The sequence below is a fragment of the Phycodurus eques genome, chromosome 13, assembly GCF_024500275.1.
Source record: "Phycodurus eques isolate BA_2022a chromosome 13, UOR_Pequ_1.1, whole genome shotgun sequence".
In the NCBI taxonomy this organism is placed as follows: Eukaryota; Metazoa; Chordata; class Actinopteri; order Syngnathiformes; family Syngnathidae; genus Phycodurus; species Phycodurus eques.
In genome coordinates this window covers 13,525,568-13,542,770 of record NC_084537.1, presented here as the reverse complement: position 1 = coordinate 13,542,770, position 17,203 = coordinate 13,525,568, and the positions used below count along the sequence as shown (strand labels likewise).

General features: G+C 39.2%; 1 protein-coding gene across 6 annotated transcripts in view; it reads right to left on the bottom strand.

Moving 5' to 3' along the window:
- The window catches only part of LOC133412107 (receptor-type tyrosine-protein phosphatase S-like), a 114,068-nt gene that overhangs the window by 38,889 nt on the left and 57,976 nt on the right, over positions 1-17,203 (bottom strand). For 3 of the 6 annotated variants that reach the window (XM_061695169.1, XM_061695173.1, XM_061695170.1), the window contains exons 6-7: positions 9,094-9,204; positions 1,950-1,964 (exon numbers count right to left, since the gene is read on the bottom strand). In XM_061695169.1, the coding sequence (XP_061551153.1) occupies positions 1,950-1,964; positions 9,094-9,204 (126 nt within the window). The remainder of the gene's footprint in view (positions 1-1,949; positions 1,965-9,093; positions 9,205-17,203) is intronic. The other 3 variants (XM_061695171.1, XM_061695172.1, XM_061695175.1) reach the window with 1 other exon arrangement.

Genomic DNA, 17,203 nt, shown 5'->3' with positions numbered 1-17,203 from the left:
ATGGCCGTGAATGGGAAGCGAGCAAGAAAGAGCAAAAAAAGTTGTGTTGACTGTGCTTTGGAACGAAAGCCCAGACCACCGCCAAGGTAAAGAACATCTGACTCGGTAATCTACCATTTTTGTTGGAAATTGTGTCACTGCTTGCACATGGTAATGTGAGTACTGAGAGCACCACGTCATCAATTCAGGAAAGATGCCTTGTGTTGTACACACAGAAACGCAAGGGCAGCATTTTGAGAGCTGTCCACACTTGGACCCGGTTTCAAAAATGATTGTTTTCGGGATCCCAAAATGCCGGCTCCGCGTGGACGAAACAGCAAACCGATAAAAAAAAATACAAAATAAAATTAAAATTAAAAAAAACTTTGCGGATACAATGAAATGCATTTCCATGTGGAGTTAGAGACATGCCCCAACCAAGAATGGTTCTCCTTGTTTTTGGGATGCAAAATGCCAGTCATTAAGATACATTGGAGAGAGGCCTTTGTCAGCCAATGACAGAATCATCATTGTTAATATTCCATCCAGTTGTAAAAATGGTTGTAGAGGCACCTGAGGGCCAAAAGTGGCTTTGTGTTATTTGTCAGAGGCTAAATTATTAAATCTCTTCAGACAGGATGAAAGGACTGTTTTATATGTGGGAGACAGGTGGTGTTGTAAATTCCTTCCTCTATTTAGAGATGATTTCTAAACCTTGATTCGATGGCCTCCCTCATTCGCTTTTTTAAATCTGTATTCTCTGTCCAGAATATGTGTATTTTTGTCCACAAAAGAGTGCTCTTTGTCTTACTAAGACGATGAAGATTCAGGTAGCATAAACCTAACCCTTAATTTACAAGTGTCAAACTCAAGGCCTGGGGGCCAGATTCGACCTGCCACATCCACAGCCCGCGAAAGCAAATCATGTGTGTTGAAAATTACAACTTGTCTTCACTTTTAATACTGTTGAGTTATTGCAAGCATTTTGCCTCTTTTAAAATAAATTGAAAAATTGTTGAACAATTTATTGTGTGTGTTTTTTGTGTGTTTATATATATAATACATTTACAGTGAACCCTCGTTTATCGCGGGAGTTAAGTTCCAGGACTGGGTGCGATAAGCGAATTTCCGCGAAGTAGAGACACCATATTGATTTAATTATTTAACGTGTATTTTGACCTTTTAAAAACCTCTCTATCGTATTATTAATAGGATAATCATATCATAGGATATTGCATTATTGCACACTACTTAGCAGTAACAATTAAAATAAATAAAAAAATAAAGATGGGTACTGTAAATAATGTCCATATATATATAACTTAAAAACACCGTGAAGTCGTGAATCCGCGATAGTCGAACCGCGAAGTAGCGAGGGTTCACTGTATATGAGTTCCCAGTCATAACGGTCCTCCAAGGGAAACTATAATTAAAAAGTGGCCCGTGACGAAAATGACTGTGACAGCCCTGCGGCCTAATTGATTAATTAATCGTTTCTGTCCCAATTCTTTTGTCCATGCCAATGCTCCTGGATACAGAGAGACTGAACTCATAGGTCACTTTGCATGCCTCGGCGACTCAAGAGGAATAAAACGGTGGACGAACACAACAAAGATAATGTGGAAGTGGGAGAGAGAGACAGGTAGAGGAGGAGAAGACAGCGATGGAAGTGAGAGAGAGAACAGCTCTGCTTCGCTTCCACGCAATGACGTGGCAATGTAGGCAAAGGCACATTGCAACAACAAAATACACAGTTTCAAACAGATAACAGTGTGCAGTCAAAATGAACTGGGTATGTGGACAGGAGAGGGTTCTAATAAGGTGCCTTGGCAGTTACAGAGTGATCATCGGACACGTTAAGTAAAGAACAAGACAGGATGAGAGAGGCAGAACGGAGAGAGAAGAACAACAAGTGCGGGCAAAAAAGTGAGGTAGTATGTTCATGTTTATAAGTTAATAGACTTATGTACATGTGTCTGTAGCTCCTACACATCAGGGTGCGGACAGAATGCGGAGGGAGAGGAGAAAAAAGAGGGAGGGAGGGGAGGGGTAGAGAGATAAAGAGAGGGTTAGAGGAGGTTGTTTCGGGGGATGGTGGGGAAAGGGGGAAATAGAAGAAGAGCGAGGAAGAAGAAAAAACATGAATCTATTTAAAAACACAGCTATACCAGAGTCTGGCCCATTCAGAGAGCAGGTGCTTCCGAAGTAAGAGAAAAAAAAGATAGCAGAAGAAGAGCATGTATGCTGAAGAAATAAAAAGAAGAAAAGGTTCACAACACAGAAAACTGAAAAAGACAAAGAGATCAATGGATAGACATCTTAGAATGGAAGGAGAATGAAAGGGGAGCGAGAACGAGAGCAGAAAAAAATGTGTCACTTATATATAAATATATATATATATATATATATATAGAAATATAAAATGGTAAAATTAAGAAAACTGTTTAAATCTTAGCAAAACAATATCATGATTTCATGAGCTTTTCTTTATCTGGATAACACATTTTGACATTTTCCGACCAACCCCAAAATAAATCAATCCACACAGAAATAAAGACATACAGTAACGGCAAATTCACATCATAACCTCCACCCCTTAATGAGTGACATCGTGACTTGGAATCTTCATAGGCCACATCCCTCCTACTCAAAGAATCGAGAGACAATTGAATAAAAGTCAACATTTTTTTCATTTTGATTTCAAACAAAAAAAAGAAGAAGAAACATAGGTTTCTTCTATATTCAATTTACTAGTTACATATAAAATGAAAAAACATTTTCCAATTTACTTGAGGAAAATAAAGCCGGAAGATGCCCAGAATTGGATAGAGAAGTCGAAGACAAGGAGGAGACAGAGACAAAAATCTGTTAGAAACAGACATGATTAGGCAAGCGTTTCACCTCAACTGAGCATGCTGGACACACACACACACACAGACTAACATTCAGCATGCACCGTGCAAACACATACATGCAATGTAGCTGCATCTATCAATATGCACAGATAATACTTGCATGAGCAAAACACGTTGTCATTCAAACATCCCAATGGTTAAAAGCCCTGTGTGGAGACTTCTTTTCTAAGAAGGGTGTCAGAAAGTTTCCAGGACTGGTGTCACAAGAGCTATATTACAAATCCAAACTGCAACCTGCATGTGAAGTGCTCCAATGCAAAAGTAGAAACTGACATTTTTATGTGCATTTTATAAAACACTTATTTTTTTATTTTTTACTAGTTTTTAGGTTAAAGCTAATTATTTTCATTCAGGGTATTCTAAGTGATTGTGAATTAAGCAATTAAGAGGCTACTTTGGAAAAAAATTACATTTATTGAAAAAGTCTTTGAAAGAGGTCCTTGATATTATTTCATTGCAAAACTGCAAGAAAATAATTTTCCACAAAAGTTCCCCAAATTTTCTCACAACTATAAAATTACACTGAAATCATAAGTATCATGGTTTGAGAAAAAAAATGATTATGGGTGAGTGTACTTGAACTACAGTCTCTTTAACTATTCCTCAACCTTAAATCAAATTAACCCTTAATCCTCACCCTACAAATGGAGAGACAAGTCGCACTGATTGCACAGTCAGTTATGTTCAAGACCGGTTGACCCACTTGATTACGACCAACATCGGCGAGCAGACTTGGCCACTAACACCAATCTCACCAGTAAATTTGATGACATCATCTCTCTTGGACTGCTTCGCGCAAGTTAGCATAGTTTATGCTCAAGCGATATTAGCAGCGAGGACGTACGTGACAAGTGTGTGATGATGTAAATAGGGGTGTCCCAATCCGAACTTTGAGACCATTAGTCTAAAAAAAAAAAAATGACGGACTGCATCGGATCGGACTGGATCTAAAATCTCAAATTTTACCAGAGTGTAAGAATGAATGTTGCTCGCTTAAAGTCGTTTATTGACATTCCAGTTGCAGTTCACTGTTAAACTAAACTCCCATAATAAAAGAATTACACTTATTGAATGTTCAAATACATCACAGACCTTACTTACAGAAAATCGCTAGCTCAAAGCTAACACAAAAACACCATTGACGAGCTAATGAAAATTAGCATTGAACTCGCAGCACTTACGGTATATTTCTCCAATAAATGAATATTGGTACACAAACGCTGTATAACCACATACAAAGAGGCAATATAAAAATATTCACTGGCATATATTCTTCAATTCTTCAAATCGAGTTTTAATAATATTCGGTCGTGACATCTACTTTCTTTGTTACTGCAAGTGTGTATCTCATTGTGTGTATCACATTGCCCCTCAGAGGTCAATACGTGCACAGCAGGAACATCAACAAAACTAAATCCCAGTTGCATCAAGAAGTTCGAATGTGTATTGCCGCACATGTGGAGAAAGCAAATGATGTTCCCCCCATATACTGACAGTAAAAAAAGAAATAAAATGAATTGGACTTTGTTATTTTACACTTTAAAAAATCTAATTTGTATTTATTGAGATCATTTTTTATGGTTTTGTAATTTATGTTTTATTTAATCTATTCAAATGACCTGTGATAGACTCCACCATGCCCGCGACCCTAGTGAGGATAAGCGGTACGGAAGATGAATGAATGAAATGTAGACTATGCTTATGATTAAGTTAAGCAGTGGTTATGTTGCAATTTTAATATATTTTTATTATTTTATTATTAGAATTATTTTTTATATTTTTGTTATTGGTTTTATTGAAGTTATTTTTCAGGATTTCATATTTATCAAATCATACAATAAAACTGAAAATTAATTTAACATAATTTAGTTTATTCAATTCAACTTTATATAATGCATTGGTTAATAATAAAGTGCATTGGTTAATAATAAAGGGGTGAGTTTTTTTCATACCGACTGTTGCTGATTATTGTTATCTGTTTGATTAATATCACTTCATCAAGCGTTTTCTTACATTACATATTACAAAATTCACAGTTTGGATTTGAAATATATCTTTTGTTCCACCAGTCCTGGAACCTTTCTGACACACCTTGGATTAAGCGAGTTTAATACAAGGAATAATTCCTCACATGCTCACAGAGCTGCTTGCATAAAATTAATAGCGGATGGCCCTCACGATCCCCCTCCATTATCCATAGTTTGAGAGAGATGTGAGGTTACATCTTTATTAGTCGAGCCAACCTTAATCCTGTCCTCTGTGTTGAGACTCTGGAGGCGGTCGGCTGGAGGAGACCTTTGCACAGCCATAGGGATTATGGCTCTATCTCTGCAACTTCCACACTATACAGCATATAGGGAGCCATTGAGGACGATCGGCGGTTTGACATTTACACTGCGCAATCCCGTTTGGCTCAAGGACACAACTTTTATTAGTCACTGTAATAAGGCGAAACTTATCCCCTCAGTACTTGATAATGCAAAAAAAGGATTGATTCCAAATGTCAATAGAAGTGTGTCGGACTGTTAAGTGGAGATAGCGACAGTCCAGACAAGCGAAGCTCGACATAGACTGTATTACACAGATGTTTCTTTTTTATTGGGTGGGGGTGGGGGGGGGGGGGGGTAACGCTGAAAGCAGACTCACATGAAAGTATGTCTGCTTTAAATTGCTTGGACTCAAGCAGTGGGGCCTACTTAACCTATTAACACCGTTTTCAGACACTCATTGAACGTTTTGGAAATTATAAATTTTGACCAAAGAAAAATTATTGTTGTACAGTATACTATAAAACAATTCCATTTTGTCTGATTTGTTATCATTCTTAAAGCTGAAGAATTATAACACTCTATTACTATGTTTATTTTTCATGTTTTATTACAACTACTTTACTGCTAACACTAGCTTTCTTTTCTGATTGGCGGGGAGAAATCACATGGTTCGACTGCCCTTGCCCTGTAAAAGGCTCATAAATATTGCCTGTTAGAAGCCTGTGGACCTGGTTAAATAAAGTATAGCCCACAAGTTATGGGACATTGCTGTTTCTGAGGGATGTTGTGGAAGGGATCATCTGAAAATGCATTATCGAAATTAAGTGCTGATATTTATCGGTTTCCTACCTTGTTTAATCGTTGTTGACAATTACCGTGAGAAATCAACATTAAATTAACATGGTCAGTGTCTTGACATACTGTAAATGTCATTATTAATAATAACATATCATGAAATGTAATTTGAGCAAATTTGTTATTTCAGGAGGGTGTATGAAACTGGTAGCCTTTCACATTAATCAGTTGCCAAAATGTAGTTTACTCTCAGTTTCAAAAACGTTGATGACCCCTGCTGTATAAAATATCAGAGATATGTACAGCTGTTCACAACTTTTCAGTGTTATTTACAATAAATATGATTGTCAGCTTTATTTCCAGCTAATGCAGCCCAACAATCTTCCTCCTTTTCGCTACATTTTTTTTTTGTCTTCCTGGACCTGCAGCTAAAAATATATTGTTTCTGTTTATCGCACGGTGTGAACCGTTTCATGTTTTAGCAACCGCAATGTAATCCAAATGCGGCACAAGTTGTGAGAATCTGCAGCAGCATTGTAAGATGATGAGTCATCACTGCAAACTCGCTACCAGTTAATAATCTCATTTTGCTAATTAAGACTACTGCAGATGTCAACGTGAAAGTGAATGTGTGGGTCACGATGTCAACATGGAAAAGGAAATGAAAATGTTTTCCTACTTTCTAGTCAGACCTTTTCAAGTTGAAGATCCAACACAAGAACTGCAGCTCAGCCCAAACCAAACAAGTGTACGAGTGTGACTGGGAGTGCAAGGTTCCCACTGGATGCAACAAGTGCAACACTGGCGGAGATGCAATGTCAGGGTGATGCAATGATACAGAAGAGTAGGGGACGGAGGGGAACAAGATTAGGCAAGTTTAATAAGAACACAGAGGGTGTGGGAACACAGTGCATCATGCTCTTGACGTGCAAGTGGTGCTCCTTCCTCTTTCTCTCTCTCTCGCTCCTTTCATGCAGACGTCGCCTCTTTTAAATTGTCAAATTCTTAGGTCTGCATGACAACAGGACCATACCATGCAAAAAAACATTGATTGGGGAGAGCTGAAGGCAATAGCAAGGGTTCTGCACACAAGGCCTCACAAAGCAGTCAATGCATTTGGCTGTTTAGGCTATACTATAGTAGACAGAGTGGATTTGAAGAAATTAACTGAATCTGGGAGACGGTTTTAGCAGTCTAAATAGAGTGCGGTGGTCTTTGAGGATTTTCTTTCTTTCTTGTTTCTCTCTGTTTCAATAAGAGAAGCTTTCTGAAACAAAGGAGTAACAAAAGAAAAGAGAGAGCACACCAACCTTCTCGAAGCTCTGAGGGATGGAAGGGGGTTGATGCGGAACACAATGACGTGAGGAAAGAGAGAACGAGGAAACACAGAGAGAATAAAAACAACCAGCGCAAAGCCAAGCACACACGCACGCACACACAGACTCGCACATACACACAATCTAGAGGCTACAATCATTACAACTGGTTCAACAGGGATCATGTGGATGCACAATGGTGCCAGTAATGGACATCATAAATGTATTAATATCTTAAATGTATTCAATCTAATTGATTGGCCTTGTAATGGTCGAACTCAGGGGTGGGCAAACGTTGGTGCTCAGGGACCACATTTGATTTTTAAAACGGAGCTCGGTCACTTGAAAATAAGGGGAAAAAAGTTTCAACGTACGTAGATAACGGCTAAAAATATTTAGCTAAATAAGCAGCTCAGGCTTCTGTTGTTATGCTTGTTGATGTCTACAAATGCATAATGTGATGTGAAAATGAAAAAAAAATCTTTACCGTCTTTCTCGTAAGACATTTTAAATACACTGTTTGTCAATTATTCCTGTATGCAAAGGACATTTTCAATAAGATTTGGAGAAAAATGCAAAAATGTAAAACAACAATTAAAACAACAAAAACTGATTCTCATTTTGAAATTGTATTACTCATAATTTATTTAATTCTAACAATTTTTATGTTACATGCAGAATATATGATAAATTGATAATTGTTTTATTTAAATTCGGTCAATCAACCAATCATTTAATGAGATCAACTATTTGAATAATTTAAAAAATAATAGATATACACAATTTTATCTAAACATGTTTTAGGAAAAATACTGAAAATTTAATGCAACAAATATCACATTACTTGTGATGATGTAAACCTGATTCTTAAAGTGTGGAATGCGGGCTCTCTCTAGTGGTAAGCAAAAGAATCACTGCCTGAGTACAGTTCAGTTATATTAAACTGTGAATACATTTGCATTAAATCTTGAAGAACTATTTGCTTTTAAACATTTATTTAGGTGCAAAACGTACTTGCAGTATCAAATCATTACCTAAATACTGTGGACTCCGGCATAGTCGAGATTTGGCATTTGCGAATTTACCAATTTGCAGATTTTGGGGGGGGGGATCTTATCCCCCGTTGTTCGCGGAAACCCATGCTTATTCGCAGTATTTTTTTCCCGATGCCCCACTTATTCGTGTTTTTTATTACCCATCACTCACTTGTTTGTGTTTTTTCTGCAATTTTTTCTCAAAGCAATTACAATGAACGTCAGTTATTTGCAGATTTTGACTAATACTATACAATAATATTAAATATACATTTGGTCTTGTACGTGACTGTATTTTAATGTTGATCACAATGGTGGTACTTGGATAGGTAAGTATTTTTATTTTATTTTTTAGGTCGTATTTGTTGTAAAAAGTTTGAGAACCACTTATGTAAAGGCTTAGTGGGCCTGATAAAAGAACAAAGCGGGCCCCATGTGGGGGGCCCGGGCCAAAGTTTGCCCACTCCTGGTCTAACCCCTCAGGTCAGACAGCTTCAGGTACAGAATCCATTTTAGTAGACAGTGATGTCTCTATGCAGTTAAACTGTGGTGTGTTTTCCACCGTACCACGGTTTTAGGTGGACTTGTTAAGGTGGAAAATACCAAACAAGATCAACACGCACTGCAGACAATGGGTTGGTTAGTAGTACTTGTTAAAAGAGAAGAGTAATGGAAAAGACATGTTTGGTTATAATGCAACAGCACCCCAGCAGTGGTGATTTCACTGTGTATCTCTGTATGTACTGCATGTGTTTTTGTTGTGTGTTGTGCTTTCAGGCCCTACCTCGCACGTAGAGGTTGGCTGGCGAGGAGTAGCGCACACCTTGAGAATTAGTGGCCACGCATTCATACTTCCCTTGGTCGGTTTCCTCGCTGTTCTCGATCTGAAGAGCTCCTGCGAGGAGGAAGAGGAGAAGAAGCAGAAGAATGATGTTTAGTTGAATCATTTTTAAAGACATTTCTGCTGGCATCCGGTGATCTCTTGGTTCATGCGTTTGTTGGCCCTTTCCTGTCTTGTACATTGGGAGATCCACACTTCTATTGCCTCAGCATCCATCAAAGTCTACTTTGTTGTTGTTGTTTTTTTTTTTTTTTTTTTAGTGAGGCACCTTTTGAATGGAGTACAATAAAATATGAGGCAACCGTGTCCTTCCTTCTTAAAAACAGAATACAGTCATGCCTTGAGATAAAAGTGAGCCGACTTACGATTTGTTTGTGATATGGGCCATCGTTGGGCCGATTTTTTCCTTTGACATGCGAGCAAAATTTTGAGATATGAGCGCTGTATGTTGCCAGTAAACTCAACTCAATTTCCAACAAGCAAAGTGAACAGGTAGTAGGTAGGTTTATAGTAAAGTTAATTGAATATAGGTTGAAAAGGATTTGCAAATCTGTGCCCTGCAACTGACTGGTGACCAGTTCAGGGTGTAGTCCGCCTTTGGCTCAACGTAAGCTGGGATAGGCTCCGGCACCCCGCGACCCTGAACATAATAAACTGTGTTGGGAAAGTATGGATGGATTTGCAAATCATTGCATTCTGTTTTTATTTAGGTTTTACACATCTCAACTTCATTGGAATGGGGAAACATGACTTGAGATAGGAGTGATTTGAATTACGAGCGTGGTTACGGAACAAATTAAAGTAGTATCCCAAGGTACCACTGTATATTGAAGTGATACATCTCGACTGAGACACAAGCTTTGTGTGTCGGGGAGGAGTTGGGTTTAGCCTGGGCTGCTAGTGGAAGTTACAGAGAGTCTTTGTCCCATGTTCCTGTACAGGTGCATGAAATGTTTTGAGTTACGACCATGATCACGGAACAAATTAAACGTGTATCTCAAGGCACCGCTGTATAACCTGTGACCTAAATGTGAATCCGAATTAATGCAAGTTTTTTGTAAATTTTGAAGATAGTTACATACTGTACTTTTCCTTTTGGTTTTAACAGTTAAGTGGCACACTGCCACCAGTACCCTAAGGGAACAACCAATGATACTCTTTAACTCATCCACTTGCCTCTTTTATTTAGTCAATTTTCATCCTACTTTCTGTGTCTCCTTAAATTAAAATTATCCCCAACATTTGTCAGGTGTTCTTTTCTTCCTCGGGTTTCAAAGAGTTCTATTCTTACTGCTATTTTATTCCCCCTCTTGCTAACGGGCCTTTTGAATTACCACCAGTGACTTTTTTTTCTTGCAGCCTCCTGAGTTACATTCATCTCATCTGAAACTGACTTTGACATGAAGCCTGAGGAGGAAGTATAAAACCAGGGCTTACACTCTGCTGCACTGCGCTGAGCAAAGACAAAAAAAAAAGGCATAACCACTTGAAATAAACACCTCACACACACACACACACACAGTAGAACAAAAGGAACCCACACAGTTCGACACACACACACACACACACACACACACACACACAAGATATAGAATATTATATAGTGAGACACATTAAAACCCTCAGGCTGGTTTAATATTATCTACAGTTCATTGGAACATTTCTGGGAGCATGGCTGTAGCGCACCAAAGAAATGCTGCTTTTTAAAAAAAAAAAACATTTTTAAATAGTAGCGAGGTATTCATCCAAGATTGTTGATTATTATATTTAAATGTTATATAAAAACATACAAAGACAATCAATCAATCAATAATCAATCAATCCCTTTTCTTTTTAACTCGTGGGCCACTGAGGTTGCCCTCATTTACAGTGACGACGAGTAAACATACAGAAACAACAAAAACAATAAAAACAAGATTAAAAAAAGGAACAATACATTAGCTAAAACAATTTCAAGAAGAAATGAAAAATTGAAGAAGCAAAGATTTAAAATGGCTAAGGGAGGGGAGGGAAGACAATTTCATTGATCTCTCCAGTTGAACCAAGATTGGTCAAAGCTCTAGGAGTTCTTAAAAGAAGCAACTCATAGGAACGGGTTTGATAAGACCCAGCATGCCAATCGAGCATGTTGGTGATATAAGAGGGTTGCTTACCAGTATGAGCATTAAAAATAAATAATAGCCAGTGTATCTCATGTCAAATAGAGACAAAGCCAATCAATTTACTGCTAGGGAGCAATGATGAGTCGTGTAGCGAGCACGAGATGAACTTGAGAGCTGAATGGTAAACGGAATCTAAAGATCTGAGGCTGGTAACAGTTATATCTATAGACTACAACATCGTAGTCCAGAACAGATAAAAACACAGCCTCACCAATCCTCTTCCTTCAATACAGAGGAAAGCTAGTCCTATTCCGATACAAATAACCAAGTTTCTGTCATAATTTGGCGACAAGAGTGTCGATATGGAATTGAAAGGTAGATTTATCATCAAGCCATACACCCTAGGTATTTGTAAACAGAGACTCTCTCAATGATAGATCTATAGCTGCAGAGATAGAGATTATCAAGGTTAGGTACTTCAGCCTTTGAGAACAACCTGTATTACGTTTTGCTCACATTAAGGACCAGCTTGAGAGAAACAAGGGCTGTTTGACAATGACTTGAAAGAGAGTTGTAAGTTTTCTACTGCTTGTGGAACAGTGTCAGCTACGCAATATAAAATAGTGTCATCAGCATAAAGATGATAATGAGCGTTCCTTTCTGGAGGCACTATATCATTAATATAAAGCGTGAAAAGCACTGGACCCAGAATGGATTCCTGAGGGACACCATTGGTTACAGGTAAAAGGTCCGGCTGGACACCCCCTAGTTTCACACATTGAGATCGATCAGACATAGAACTGTGGAACCAGTTACAAGCATTCACATCAAATGTAATGTTACATAGTTTACTTTACAGTAATGAATGATCAACAGTGTCAAAAGCCTTAGACTGGTCAATAAATAGAGCAGCACAGTGTTTTCTTTGGTCCAGTCCAGAAACTGTAAGATCAGTGATAAGAGTTATAGAAGAAATATAGTACTATGGTTGCCTCTAAAGCCTGACTGATGTGGAGATACAGTACTATGGTTGGCTCTACAGCCTGACTCATGTGGAGATAGTTTGGAGTGATGAGCCCAAAAATATTTTAAGTTTACAATTAATCGACTCATGTAAATTTGCAAAACATGACAAGAGATAGGTCTGTAATTATTAGGGTCATTCATTTATCCCCCTTTATGCAGAGGAAGAAACAATGTATGATAGTTTCTCAGCAATACATGTCAATATTTGTTTGTTGTTTATTTGATATGGACATCACTAAAACATTGGACAAACCAGATGTATTGCTTTAAGTATTTCAGCATGAGTGCTAATTCTCAACACTCGTCCACAGACGGTACATAGAAAAATGATCGCAATATTTATACCAGTCACAAAAGACAGCTAGGAGCATTTACATGGTACACATTGTATACATTGTGTATGTCATGTATACATAGAATAAATCTATCTAGCAAGCTACAGTATCGAGCTACTGACCTAAAAAAGGAATACTATAGATGACTAGAATGCAAACTTCCATTATCAGGTATGCCCTACTATTAAGAATAAGCTGCTTAACAAAGCAATCATGTTTTAATAAGAATGGATGAAACTATGTAATTTTAGCATTCCTCACTCATAGCTGGTCATTAATTATGAGAGGGGGACAAAAATGTCTTGGTGGATGTAAATGTTCTTGTTAAAATTTGTGATCCGGGTTCAATTACAGCAAATCAAAAGGCTAACAAACTGTCCCGAGCCCTTGTTCTTACTAAAGTAAGATCGCTTTCTGTTGTCACCTTCTTCCTAAAGCATTCCAAAACACTGCTAACAATATTTGCCTAGTAAATTTCATTAAGGTTTAGTTGCAGTTGTGAAACAACTAACGTGGAATGTTATAGTGAGTGTTACTGTGCATTACACACAGTTAAAACAGCTGCATAATGCTGGTTTAATGAACACCGTTTTGCTTGAATTTCCCTTTTAAATTAAATGTAGTGCAGTACTGCTGTGTAGAGAAGAAACCGATCATAAAAAAATTAAATCTAATGGTAGACTATGTCATTTCCAATTGCATCTCACTTGCACACGATTTAATCAATTTAAAAAACTAATCAGATGAGTTTTAATCACTCCCGGAGAGCGCAAGTGGGCATTCTGTGTGTGTCATTCTCCAAGGGAGATAAACTTTGATTTGTTTCCACCATTTTGGGCTCAACTTTGAGAGCTGAGGCTCAGCAAAAAAAATCTACCATCCACCTGAGTCATTTTTCAGACACATGAAAAGAAAAACAGCTCATGGCTCTCCTGTTCTCTGTTTCTCCCCCTTCGCCCACAATGCAGAGAAAGCTTGTGATTAAAAGTAAAAAGAAATCATTGCGCCCAGTTCTCCTCCAGAAAGAAAGTCGAGTCAGGAGTCAAATCAGAGGTGAGGCCGACACAAAGAACACAACTCTTGTCTGGTGCAAAGTTCACGGCACATACTGTGCATACATAAACCAGCAGAGGTCAAACATGATGAAAGTCAGTTATTGGATGTCCTACAAAAAGAGAAAGTAGAGGAAAGAGAGATGGAGAAGTAAGCTGCTAAAAGAGCCAGATTGCGATATGATCACTGTCAACCCAGTTTCAGTAAAATGGTGGAAGGTGTATCATGACTATCAGGCTGAAACGATACTGATATCTCCACCAGCTCAAATGGAGCAATGGGAGTCAACTAAGCTAAGGCTTCCCTAAATAGGAGAACATAACTTCAAACCTTTGAACCACTTGCTTTTGATATCTAGAATGAGTCATTATGTGAAAGCTGACAGAGAAAAGTACTTACACAAACACTTTTGGCAACAGAAACTGTGAAGGGGCTTATAAATCAAATCTATTATTATTCTTGATGCTATTTGTTTTCAAATCTATTAATGATCACTCCACCTTAACATGCTCCATCCCTATGCTCCTGCCCGATGAACTGTAATTCACTTTACTTTGGAGTCAACCTGTCCTCCCTTAAACAGCTCCAGTTTGTTCAAAATGCTGCTGCTTGTCTCTGGCCCGGCAGAGGATGTACTTCCTGCGGCTTCTGAGGAAGCATGGCTTGCCACAGGAGCTGTTGAGGCAGTTCTACACAGCAGTCATCGAACCAGTCCTGTGTTCATCCATCACAGTCGGGTTTGCTGCTGCCATAAAAAAAGGACAAAGTCCGACTGCAACGGACAATCAGGACTGTGAAAAAAATCGACGGTACCCCCCTGCCCACCTTTGAGGACTTGCACGCTGCCAGAACCAAGACAAGAGGATACAAAATCCTCTTGGACCCTCCACATCCTGGTTACCACCTCTTCCAGCTCCTTCCCTCAGGTAGGCGCTATCGAACGATGCAAACTAAAACTAGCAGAAATTCCAACAGCTTCTTCCCGCTTGCCATTAAAGGCCAGATGACAAAGATGTTATGGGGTCACTTAAAATTCATATTTGCATTGTTTATATGTTATGTAATACATGCACGTAACTTCCAGCAAGTTTTCAACTGTAGTTTAGCTAAAATTGAGGGTTTTATGACGCATATTGAGCCCTCCACGAAGATACCCAAAGCTCAAGGGTGTGGTTATTCTATCCACCACAAGGGCTACCAGAAGTGACGTTGCATTTGACAAACAGCGCGCTATACACTATATACAATGGCAAGCAACGTGTTGGAATATGATGAGGAGGAGGAGGATTTCGACGTACAGGAGCACTCAACTGAACCTGGCATTGTCAAACCGTACATGTTTGAGCCAATCAGGAGGTCGGAACATGACAGTGACACGACGAGCAGCCAAGTAGCAGCTCTACAACAGAAAAAGAGAGTGGCCACTGTGACAGCATGTCAAAAGCATATCTTTTTATACAGCCATAGCTTGAAATAATGGCACCCAAGGGGTGCCAATATTTTTTAGCCCGACAATACATATTATATATTCATATGTTTCAGTGACACGGCACAAGCTTTTACATAGTATGCAGTATTCCTATATATTGTGTGCCCCTTGCTCGAGTAGCTTTATAACACGCTGCACAGAAATTCTTTGCCGTGCTTGTTGACTTGTCATATAGGCAAAGGTACAGACGACAGTACTGAAAAGTACTGTGTGGATCTTTTTTTCCTACTCCCCAGTCCATAGTAACCATAATAGAGTCGTAGGTATATATATACACAAGGAAATCCTCACCTCTTGTCTGCGCCGCTTCGCTGCGGCACCTGCGAGATTTTGTTCTCTTGCTGGTGGTTGAGGTCCCAATGGCCATAGGAAATATAGTTGGCACCCCAGCTGATTTCAGCCTCGACCTCTGTATCCAATGCTTTCGGCTCAGTCTTTCTCAAAACACGCCGGTTCGAAGTGATCAGCACAGAGTTTGGAATGCTTGCTATGCACCCATAGCTGACCACGCTTCTTCCCCTGTCGACTGACTTTTCCTATCCACTGGTCACGTATTCCTTTTTCACTTGGAAAGCCCCCCAAAAAAAAAATCTTGCCACTGCCTGAACAATTTGTACAACCAAATGCCACACAATAAACCATCGTGACATCGCTAAATCATGCGACAACAAATATACAAGGACGGGAACAACAGCATGGAACACTAGCACACAACACCGAATGAACAGGCTGTTTGGCCCGTGTGACGTCACAGTGCCGGATAGAGCCGAAGACCGGAAGGCGCTGGATGCAAAAAGCAGAAGGCGCATTCTGAATAATTTTTATCGATTTAACTGCTGTATATCTGCTATATAATCACTTCGAAATGGCAGGTGTGGTTTGTAAAGGAGCGTTATAGCGTTATCAAGAAACATTTTAACATCTTTGTCCTCTGACCTTTAACCTCTTGAACAGGTCATTTACAATTCCATTGTATCATCTCTGTCGGGACACTTGATTCGTGCTCTCACTGTAGTAGTCTCGTCACTATTGTTGACCAAAACTGGCCACTCACATGCTTGAAAAGTATCTGCACCATTTGCACAATTGTCACTGTACCAGATTATCGCTCTATTAGTCATTTCAACTGCTCTAAATTGCTAGAGGATTCTGCATCATTTGCACAATTTCATTTCCATTTTCCGAACCGCTTATCCTCACTAGGGGCGTGGGGGTGCTGGAGCCTATCCCAGCTGACTCTGGGCGAGAGGCGGGGTACACACTGAACTGGTCGCCAGCCAATCGCAGGGCATTTATAGACAAACAACCATTCACACTTAAACCTAACAGACAATTTAGAGTTTTCAATCAACCTACCATGCATGTTTTTGGGATGTGGGAGGAAACCAGAGTAAACCCACACAGGCACAGGGAGAATACGCAAACTCCACATAGGCGAGGCCGGATTTGAACCCGGGTCCTCAGAACTATGTGGCAGATGTGCTAACCAGTCGTCCACCGTGCCGCTCATTTGCACAATTGTCCAAAAAAAATAAAATAAAAAATGTATCAGCGTGACCACTTTCCGGATATGTTTCATTGCTCAGTGACTCTCTGTAGTGTGTTTTATATTTGTATGTCTCAAAAGCATTTTTTTGTCAAAATGGATGTCTGCTGTCATACTAGAGCGGCTCCAACTACCGGAGACAAATTCCCCACATGTTTTTGACATACTTGGCAAATAAAGATGATTCCGATTCTGATTGACTGGAGCACGCAAGCGGGAGCACATAAAACCTATTCTGGCCTCCTATGCACGTTGGAGTTCATTTTATATGACTCTCCTATTTGTTTTCAAATCTCTTCATGGTCTCCTCCTGCCTTGCTGCTCTCTGAGCTGCTCCATCCCTACACTCCTGCACGGTCAGCTGAGCAGTTGCTTCTGGAGGTACGGAAGTCTAACTTCAGAGGGCATCGATTTTTCTATTGTTGGTCCTCAAATATGGGATGACCACCGAGTGCATATTACAACAGCCCCCACTGTTCATTTTTTTAAACCCATTTTGTTT